Source organism: Sminthopsis crassicaudata, chromosome 3, assembly GCF_048593235.1.
Source record: "Sminthopsis crassicaudata isolate SCR6 chromosome 3, ASM4859323v1, whole genome shotgun sequence".
Taxonomy (NCBI): domain Eukaryota; kingdom Metazoa; phylum Chordata; class Mammalia; order Dasyuromorphia; family Dasyuridae; genus Sminthopsis; species Sminthopsis crassicaudata.
In genome coordinates this window covers 167,167,215-167,177,863 of record NC_133619.1, presented here as the reverse complement: position 1 = coordinate 167,177,863, position 10,649 = coordinate 167,167,215, and the positions used below count along the sequence as shown (strand labels likewise).

Below are 10,649 nucleotides of genomic sequence, written 5' to 3'. Positions count from 1 at the left end.
TACAATATGATTGATGCAGTCATCATGTGTCCAGGTTAAAGTCCATTTTAATTGAAAGGCAATTAAACGCTAGGTGCAATGTTTTGAAAAAATTAAAGGGTACAATGACATTGGTCTAAAGTGCATAGGTGTGAACACCATTATATATATCTGGAGGTTCATTATTTATCTACCTATCTATTTATCTATATACATACATATATTTTCTTTTCTTTGTTTTTTTTTTTTTTTTTTTTAAAGAGGGCCAACTGCAGTGGGGAGACTGGAAGCACTTTGGGAAGTGGGAGTTCTCACCTTTTGAACATTAAATAAAAGGACCTTAAAGGATCAAATAATAACAACCTCAGTTCTCAAATCTTTTGTGTCAGAATCAAAAGAAAGAAGAAAATCTTCTTTCTGAGATGAATATCTAAAAAGATAGGAATCAGAAATAAGAAAAAAATCTTCTGAAAATATTAAGTCATCTTGATCCAGTGATTGAATCATAATTATGAAATGAGACCAAAAGGGAAACCAGGGGGGAGGGATAGCAAAGGTTGATACTTGTTTTATTCATGGGAGCCATGGGTGGGAAGCAGTTTGGGGAAAAAATATATTTTGTTTGGGATGGGGGGTAGGGGTGGGGAGATCTTTCCTTGCCATGTTTCCATCTCAGCACATCAGAAAGGTGATGTCTTCAGGCTTGCAAATGAGAATGTTACTGCTAAGTGACCCAATGAGGAGATCTTTCCAAGTACTAGGAGGGAAGGAAGGAGTTTTCTTCTCAAGAGATGCTGACTCTGAAGGGTGGTATTATAAGACTGGTGAGAACTCAGCCCTGAAGTTCTCTCAAAAGACAAGAGTTTTCACCTTGTTGGGGGTGGAGTTAAGAGAAGGGCTAAGCAGGGGAAGAGATATAAAAAGGCTCACACAGCTCAGTGCCAAGATCTTTTTCTGCCAGAGCTCAAGGGCAGGAGCTTGCACTCTCCCTACCTGAAAGGAAAGAATCAGAGGCTTAGGAATATACAAGCAAGAGTTTAATTGACAACCTCCAGCTAGGTCTCATTTGCTTGCATCTCCCTGACCTTCCTCTGACTGGATGAATGAGACTGCAGAGAGTGTCTTCTCCAGGGCAGTGAGGGAGTCACTGAAACCTCAACTTGTACAGAGTGCAGGGGAGTCATTCATCAGACAGGCTGACTTGCTGCTGAGAAGGAACCTGCAGACTCAGTGCACCACTGGCAAGATGCTCCAACCTCACCTGCTGCAGAAAGAGCTGGGCCTCAGCACCTGTGATCAACATGGAGAACGAGTGATGTTCTTCTGTGAGGAAGACCACAGAGCCCTCTGTGATTCCTGCTTAGCCCCAGAGCACAAGGACCACCAAGTCCTTCCCTTGGAGACAGCAGCTGACAAGTGCAAGAACACACTCCTGGAGATGTGGAGGATCTTACAGAAAAAAGAAGAGAAACTTCAAACTGCACTGGACACAATGAGAAGAAGAGAGGCACAATTCACAGAGCGTTCCGACACTTTGAAAGAGTCAGCTAATTCTGAATATGGGAAAATTCAACAGTTCTTAGGGGATGAAAAATATGAATATGGAATAAGAGTGGTTAAGGCATCTAGAAGCAACCTTTTCCAACTAGAATTGTATGAGCTCAAGGTGTTCCAAGAAATAGAAAAGCTGCAACAAATGATGTTAGAAGTGGATGAGAATTTGGACATGATGCCCTTGGAAATGATCCAAGCTGTGCCAGACACTTTGAAAAAAAAGGAAGAACTTGTACTCCAAAGGCCAGAGCTTCCTTTCATTCCCTGGCCTATTTGCTCCATTACAGGTATGCAAGAATTTCTCATGAGTTTCCACAGGGATATAACTCTTGATCCTGAATCAGCCCATCCTCATCTCATCCTTTCTGAAGATTTGAAGAGCGTCCAGTATGGAAGCATCTGTCAAGACCTGCCTGACAATAAAAAAAGATTTGATTCTGTTCTCGGGGTTTTAGGAACCCAGAAATTCACCTCAGGCAAACACTACTGGGAAGTAGAGGTGGGAGACAAGACAGAATGGGCATTGGGCATCTGTAAAGATTCAGTTGGGAGATTCAGTTGGGAAGATGTAATGGCCATCACAGCATTCACATCTGGAAATGGTTACTTCTTCTGTACTTCAGAAAAGACCATTCAATTGAGCCGGCCTCTGCACAAAGTGGGCATTTTTCTTGATTGTGAAAAGCAACAAATAACATTTTATGATATCGTATACAGATCCCTTGTCAACACTAAATCAAACATAGATTTGGAAGGGCCTCTTCGCCCTTATTTCTCTCCTTGCCTTCCCTATGACAAAAGCACCCCTGGTTCACTCACCATTTGCACCAAGACTCCACAGTAGAGGCCTGTCACAGGTCTTACTTCCTAAGCATGACCCTTTATGAAAAGTGAATGAGTGTAACACTGCCAGTGATAATCTATTTCTTTTGTATTTCTCTTGAATGGGTCAATAAAGTGTGATTATTTAAACCAAGAAAATACTGTCTACTTTGTTAATACTTCCTAACAAAAAAAAAAAAAAAAAAAAAAAAAAAAAAAAAAAGGTCATTTCCCCCCATTTCTTATAGCACCTAATTTGGAAGGGGAGGCTGTTGGAACAATAGGAGAAAACGCCTCAGCAAAGAAAATGGGAATGGAAAAGTTACTAGTAGAAAAGGATGAAGAGCAAAATTTGGAAGGCTAAATAACTGTAGGAATAAGTAAACAACCAAGTCAGGAAGGAAGCAAACAAATAAATAAAGAAAAGGGAGAAAAGTTCTCTTGGTTGAAGGCCTAGAGAGATGGGTATGGAAAGTCTATTCCTCTGAGTGAGAGCTCTCCTTGAGGATCGTAGCAGACTCAAAGATCTTGCATGAAATAAGAAAGTATAAGATAGGTACAGGCATAAAGGTGTTTTGAAGAACTGCAATAAATTTGTCCTCAACTGAGTAGGAACTTGAAGCAAGACATTTTGCCAAAAATAACTTTAACTTTGCCATTCTGTGTTTCTACTCTTCTCTTGTAGAACTTAGTACATCTTCTCAGAGTTATGGCAGCCTGGAATACAACCTAGAATATGATTGATGCAGTCATCATGTGTCCAGGTTAAAGTCCATTTTAATTGAAAGCCAATAAACTCAAGGGGCAATGTTTTCAAAAATTGAAGGGTACAATGACTTTGGTCTAAAGTTCATAGGTGTGAACACCATTGTGTATCTAGAGGTCCATAATAAATATCTATGTATCTATATCTATATCTATATCTATATCTATATATCTATATATATATCATGAATCAGCCCATCTTCATCACATTGGGTCTGAAGATTTGAAGAGGATCTAGTATGGAAGCATCTGTCAAGACCTGCCTAACAATAAAGACAAATTTGATTCAGGTCTTGGGGTTTTAGAACCCAGAAATTCACCTCAGGCAAACACTACTGGGAAGTAGAGGTGGGAGACAAGACAGAGTGGGCATTGGGCACATGTAAAGATCCAGTCAGAAGAAAGGGGCTGATCTATTTCTCATCTGAGCATGTAAGAACCATTATAGGCTACACAGCTGAAAATGAATTTTTCCTCTGGAATTCAGAAAAGGGCTGTCATTGCAGCACAACTGGACATATAGTGGGCATTTTTCTTGATTGTGAAATGAGGTATATAGCATTTTATGAAGGCATATGTAGATATGTTATCCACATGCTCTCAAACCTAGATTTTGAAGGGCCTCTTCGCCCTTGCTTCTATCCTTTCCTTTCTAATGATGGGAGCACCCCTGGTTCACTCTTCATTTGCCACAATAGAGGGATGTCACAGATACTAATTACTAAGGATGACTCTTTATGAAAAGTGAATGAATATAACAATGCCAGTGACACACTTGTTTCTTTGTATTCCTGTCGAAATGATCAATAAAATGTGATTATTATATTGTATGTAGCTTATACTGTAACACATTTAATATGTATGGGATTGTCTGTCATCTAGGGGAGAGAGTAGAGGGAGGGAGGAGAATATTTGGAAAAATGAATACAACGGATAATGTTGTAAACAAAATAAATTACCCATGCATATGTACTATAAAAAATTATAATCATAAAATTAATATATTTAAAAAAAAATAATAAAGTGTATTTATTTAAACCAAGGAAATATTTTTATTTAATAATATTTCCCATCATAAAAAGAAAAGGTCATTTTTTTTTTCTTTTACTGGCTGATCTGGGAGAAAAATAGGAGAAAAGGCCTGAGGAAAGAAAATGGGAAGGGGAAAAAGTTCCTAGTATAAAAGGAGTAAGAGCAAAATTTGGAAAGCTAAATGACTATAGGAATAAAGACGCAACAAAGCCAGTAAGGAAGCAAACAAACAAAAGAAAAGGGAGAAAAGTTCTTGGTTGAAGGCCTAGAGAGCTGGGTATGGCAAATCTGTTGTTCTGAGTGAGAGATCTACTTGAGAATGATAGCAGATTCAAATATCTTTTTATTAAATTAAAAAATAGGAGATATGTACAGGCATGAAGGTGTTTTGAAGGACGACAATAAATGAGTCCTCAACTGAGTAGGAAATTGAAGCAAGACATTTTGCCAAACACACTTTAATTTTGTCCTTCTGTTTTTCTACCCTTCTCTTGCAGAACTTTTTGTGCCTCTTCTCAGAGCTATCCCAGCCTGGAATACAACCTAGAATATAATTGATGCAGTCACCATGTGTCCAGGTTAAAGTCCATTTTAATTGAAATCCAATTAAACTCAATCTGCAATGTTTTGAAAAATTGAAGGGTACAAAGACTTTTCGTCTCAAGTGCATATGTGTAAACACCATTGTATACCTGGAGGTCCATTATATACAAATTTTGAAAAACAGGGCAAACTCCAGTGGAGAGAGGACAAGTTCTTTGGGAAGTGCGAGTTCTCACCTTTTGAGAGGACTTTAAAGGGGCAAATGATGAAAAAATAACAGCAACCTCAGTTCTCAAATCTTTTGTGGCAGAACCAAAAGAAAGGAGCCAGTCTTCTCTCTGAGTTGAATATCTAAAATGAAAAGAATCAGAAATAAGGTCCTTCTAAAAAAAATCCTTTAAAAATATAAAGACATCTTGATCCAGTGATTGAATCGTAATTATGAAATGAGGTAGAAAGGGGAAACTAAGGGGGAGGGATAGCAAAGGCTGATACTAGTTTTCTTCATGGGAGCCATGGGTGGGAAGCAGTTTGGGAAAAAAAGATTTTGTTTACGGTGGGGGGTAGGGGTGGAGAGTCTTTCCTTGCCATGTTTCTATCTCAGCACATCAGAAAGGTGATGTCTTGAGGTTTGCAAATGAGAATGTTACTGCTAAGTGACCCAGTGGGGAGAACTTTCTAAGCACTAGGAGGGAGGGAAGGAGTTTTCTTCTCAAGAGATGCTGACTCTAAAGGGTGGGATTAGAAGGAAGGTGAGAACTCAGCCCTGAAGCAGAGAGTGGAAGTCCTCACAAAAGACAAGAGTTGTCACCTTGTTGGGGGTGGAGTTAAGACAAGGGTTAAGCAGGGGAAAAGATATAAAAAGGCTCACACAGCTCAGGGCCAAGATCTTTTGCTGCCAGAGCTCAAGGGCAGGAGTTAGCACTCTCTCTACCTGAAAGGAAGGAATCAGAGAACATACAAGCAAGAGTTTGAAATCCCCCAGCTAGGTCTCACTTGCTTGCATCTGCCTGAACTACTTCACTACTTCACTGACTGGGAGACTGAGGGTGCAGAGAGTTGTCTTCTCCAGGGCAGTGAGAGAGTCACTGAAACCTCAACCTGTACAGAGTGCAGGGGAGTCATTCATCAGACAGGCTGACTTGCTGCTGAGCAGGAACCTGCAGACTCAGTGCACCACTGGCCAAGATGCTCCAACCTCACCTGCTGCAGAAAGAGCTGGGCCTCAGCACCTGTGATCAACATGGAGAACGAGTGATGTTCTTCTGTGAGGAAGACCACAGAGCCCTCTGTGATTCCTGCTTATCAGCCCCAGAGCACAAGGACCACCAAGTCCTTCCCTTGGAGACAGCAACTGACAAGTGCAAGAACAAGCTCCGAGATAAATGGAGAGTCTTACAGAAAAAAAAAGAGAAACTTCAAACTGCAGGGGACACATTGAGAAGAAGAGAAGCACAATTCACAGAGCGTTCTGCCACTTTGAAAGAGTCAGCTACTTCTGAATATGGGAAAATTCACGAGTTCTTATGGGATGAAGAATATCATTTCCTCAAACAGCTGCAGCACCAATATAGAGACAATGTGGTCAACCTGGAGGAGAAGGAGCATGAGCTGTCCGAACATATCAAGAGTCTAGAACAAATGATGTTCCAAGTAGAAGAGAATTTGGACAAGATGCCCTTGGAAATGATCCAAGAGATGCCAGGCACTTGGAAAAAGAAAGAAGAGCTCCTACTTAAAAAACCAGAGCTTGCTTGCGTTTCCTGGCATACCTGGTCTGTCACAGGCATGAGAGAAATGCTCATGAGTTTCCACAAGGATATAACTTTTGATCCTGAATCAGCCCATCCTCATCTCCTCCTGTCTGAAGATCTGAAGAGGATCCAGTATGGAAGCATCTGTCAAGACCTGCTTGACAACAAAGGGAGACTTGACTCTTCTCTTGTGGTTTTGGGAGCCCAGGAATTCACCTCAGGAAGACACTATTGGGAAGTGGAGTTGGGAGACAAGACAGAGTGGGAATTGGGCATCTGTAAAGATCCAATCAGAAGAAAGGGGCTGATCTTCTTCTCATCTGAGCATGTAAGAACCATTACAGGCTCCACATCTGAAAATGAATTCTTCTTCTGGAATTCAGAAAACGGCTGTCATTGCAGCACATCTGGACACAAAGTGGGCATTTTTCTTGATTATGAAATGAGGTATATAGCATTTTATGATGGCATATATAGATACATTATCCACATGCTCTCAAACCTAGATTTTGAAGGGCCTCTTCGCCCTTACTTCTGTGCTTTCCTTTCTAATGATGGGAGCACCCCTGGTTCACTCTTCATTTGCCCCAAGTGTCCACAGTAGAGGGCTGTCACAGGTACTAATGACTGAGGATGACTCCTTATGAAAAGTGAATGAATATAAAACTGCCAGTGACACTCTTGTTTCTTTGTATTCCTGTTGAAATGATCAATAAAGTGTGATTATTATATTGTATCTAGCTTATATTGTAACACATTTAATATGTATAGGACTGTCTGTCATCTAGGGGAGAGAGTAGAGGGAGGGAGGGGAAAATTTGGAAAAATGAATACAATTGGATAATTTTGTAAAAAATAAATAAATACATTACCCATGCATGCGTACTGTAAAACAAAATATAATTCTAAAATTAATTAAAAAATTAAAAAAAAACAATAAAATGTGTTTATTTAAATCAAGAAAATACTTTCCACTTTATTAATCCTTCTCATAAAAACAACAAGTCATTTTTTCCCCCCTTTACTGGCTGATCTTTAAGTTTGGAAGGGGAGGCTGTAGAAGAATAGGAGAAAAGGCTTGAGGAAAGAAAATGGGAAGGGGAAAAAGTCCCTAGTACAAAAGGAGTAAGAGCAAAATTTGGAAGGCTAAATGACTGTAGGAATAAAGACACAACCAAGCCAGTAAGGAAGCAAACAAATAAAGAAAAAGGAGAAAAGTTCTCTTGGTTGAAGGCCTAGAGAGTTGGGTATGGCAAATCTGTTGCTCTGAGTGAGAGATCTACTTGAGGATGATAGCAGACTCTTTTATTATCTTTTATTAAATTAAAAAATAGGAGATATGTACAGGCATGAAGGTGTTTTGAAGGACGACAATAAATGAGTCCTCAACTGAGTAGGAAATTGAAGCAAGACATTTTGCCAAACACACTTTCATTTTGTCCTTCTGTTTCTCTACCCTTCTCTTGCAGAACTTTTTGTGCCTCTTCTTAGAGCTATCCCAGCCTGGAATACAACCTAGAATATAATTGATGCAGTCACCATGTGTCCAGGTTAAAGTCCATTTTAATTGAAATCCAATTAAACTCAATCTGCAATGTTTTGAAAAATTGAAGGGTACAAAGACTTTTCGTCTCAAGTGCATATGTGTAAACACCATTGTATACCTGGAGGTCCATTATATACAAATTTTGAAAAACAGGGCAAACTCCAGTGGAGAGAGGACAAGTTCTTTGGGAAGTGCGAGTTCTCACCTTTTGAGAGGACTTTAAAGGGGCAAATGATGAAAAAATAACAGCAACCTCAGTTCTCAAATCTTTTGTGGCAGAACCAAAAGAAAGGAGCCAGTCTTCTCTCTGAGTTGAATATCTAAAATGAAAAGAATCAGAAATAAGGTCCTTCTAAAAAAATCCTTTAAAAATATAAAGACATCTTGATCCAGTGATTGAATCGTAATTATGAAATGAGGTAGAAAGGGGAAACTAAGGGGGAGGGATAGCAAAGGCTGATACTAGTTTTCTTCATGGGAGCCATGGGTGGGAAGCAGTTTGGTAAAAAAAAAAAAGATTTTGTTTACGGTGGGGGGTAGGGGTGAAGGGTCTTTCCTTGCCATGTTTCTATCTCAGCACATCAGAAAGGTGATGTCTTGAGGTTTGCAAATGAGAATGTTACTGCTAAGTGACCCAGTGGGGAGATCTTTCTAAGCACTAGGAGGGAGGGAAGGAGTTTTCTTCTCAAGAGATGCTGACTCTGAAGGGTGGGATTAGAAGGAAGGTGAGAACTCAGCCCTGAAGCAGAGAGTGGAAGTCCTCACAAAAGACAAGAGTTGTCACCTTGTTGGGGGTGGAGTTAAGACAAGGGTTAAGCAGGGGAAAAGATATAAAAAGGCTCACACAGCTCAGGGCCAAGATCTTTTGCTGCCAGAGCTCAAGGGCAGGAGCTAGCACTCTCTCTACCTGAAAGGAAGGAATCAGAGAACATACAAGCAAGAGTTTGAAATCTCCCAGCTAGGTCTCACTTGCTTGCATCTGCCTGAACTACTTCACTACTTCACTGACTGGGAGACTGAGGGTGCAGAGAGTTGTCTTCTCCAGGGCAGTGAGAGAATCACTGAAACCTCAACCTGTACAGAGTGCAGGGGAGTCATTCATCAGACAGGCTGACTTGCTGGCGAGCAGGAACCTGCAGACTCAGTGCACCACTGGCCAAGATGCTCCAACCTCACCTGCTGCAGAAAGAGCTGGGCCTCAGCACCTGTGATCAACATGGAGAACGAGTGATGTTCTTCTGTGAGGAAGACCACAGAGCTCTCTGTGATTCCTGCTTATCAGCCCCAGAGCACAAGGACCACCAAGTCCTTCCCTTGGAGACAGCAACTGACAAGTGCAAGAACAAGCTCCGAGATAAATGGAGAGTCTTACAGAAAAAAAAAGAGAAACTTCAAACTGCAGGGGACACATTGAGAAGAAGAGAAGCACAATTCACAGAGCGTTCTGCCACTTTGAAAGAGTCAGCTACTTCTGAATATGGGAAAATTCACGAGTTCTTATGGGATGAAGAATATCATTTCCTCAAACAGCTGCAGCACCAATATAGAGACAATGTGGTCAACCTGGAGGAGAAGGAGCATGAGCTGTCCGAACATATCAAGAGTCTAGAACAAATGATGTTCCAAGTAGAAGAGAATTTGGACAAGATGCCCTTGGAAATGATCCAAGAGATGCCAGGCACTTGGAAAAAGAAAGAAGAGCTCCTACTTAAAAAACCAGAGCTTGCTTGCGTTTCCTGGCATACCTGGTCTGTCACAGGCATGAGAGAAATGCTCATGAGTTTCCACAAGGATATAACTTTTGATCCTGAATCAGCCCATCCTCATCTCCTCCTGTCTGAAGATCTGAAGAGGATCCAGTATGGAAGCATCTGTCAAGACCTGCCTGACAACAAAGGGAGACTTGACTCTTCTCTTGTGGTTTTGGGAGCCCAGGAATTCACCTCAGGAAGACACTATTGGGAAGTGGAGTTGGGAGACAAGACAGAGTGGGAATTGGGCATCTGTAAAGATCCAATCAGAAGAAAGGGGCTGATCTTCTTCTCATCTGAGCATGTAAGAACCATTACAGGCTCCACATCTGAAAATGAATTCTTCTTCTGGAATTCAGAAAACGGCTGTCATTGCAGCACATCTGGACACAAAGTGGGCATTTTTCTTGATTATGAAATGAGGTATATAGCATTTTATGATGGCATATATAGATACATTATCCACATGCTCTCAAACCTAGATTTTGAAGGGCCTCTTCGCCCTTACTTCTGTGCTTTCCTTTCTAATGATGGGAGCACCCCTGGTTCACTCTTCATTTGCCCCAAGTGTCCACAGTAGAGGGCTGTCACAGGTACTAATGACTGAGGATGACTCCTTATGAAAAGTGAATGAATATAAAACTGCCAGTGACACTCTTGTTTCTTTGTATTCCTGTTGAAATGATCAATAAAGTGTGATTATTATATTGTATCTAGCTTATACTGAAACACATTTAATATGTATGGGACTGTCTGTCATCTAGGGGAGAGAGTAGAGGGAGGGAGGGGAAAATTTGGAAAAATGAATACAAGGGATAATTTTGTAAAAAAAAAAAATTAAATACATTACCCATACATGTGTACTGTAAAACAAAATATAATTCTAAAATTAATTAAAAAATT

General features: G+C 40.5%; 3 protein-coding genes across 3 annotated transcripts; all 3 read left to right on the top strand.

Annotated features, from left to right (window-relative positions):
* Nucleotides 1-1,078: 1,078 nt before the first annotated feature.
* LOC141561962 (putative E3 ubiquitin-protein ligase TRIML1) lies at nucleotides 1,079-2,377 on the top strand. Its single transcript, XM_074302008.1, has one exon. It carries the CDS (start codon nucleotides 1,079-1,081, stop codon nucleotides 2,375-2,377), a length of 1,299 nt encoding a protein of 432 aa, XP_074158109.1.
* A 3,506-nt stretch (nucleotides 2,378-5,883) lies between these two features.
* LOC141561961 (putative E3 ubiquitin-protein ligase TRIML1) lies at nucleotides 5,884-7,053 on the top strand. The gene has a single exon (XM_074302007.1). The coding sequence runs from the start codon at nucleotides 5,884-5,886 to the stop codon at nucleotides 7,051-7,053; it is 1,170 nt and encodes a 389-aa protein (XP_074158108.1).
* A 2,103-nt stretch (nucleotides 7,054-9,156) lies between these two features.
* LOC141561960 (putative E3 ubiquitin-protein ligase TRIML1) lies at nucleotides 9,157-10,326 on the top strand. The gene has a single exon (XM_074302006.1). The coding sequence runs from the start codon at nucleotides 9,157-9,159 to the stop codon at nucleotides 10,324-10,326; it is 1,170 nt and encodes a 389-aa protein (XP_074158107.1).
* The last annotated feature ends 323 nt before the right edge of the window (nucleotides 10,327-10,649 follow it).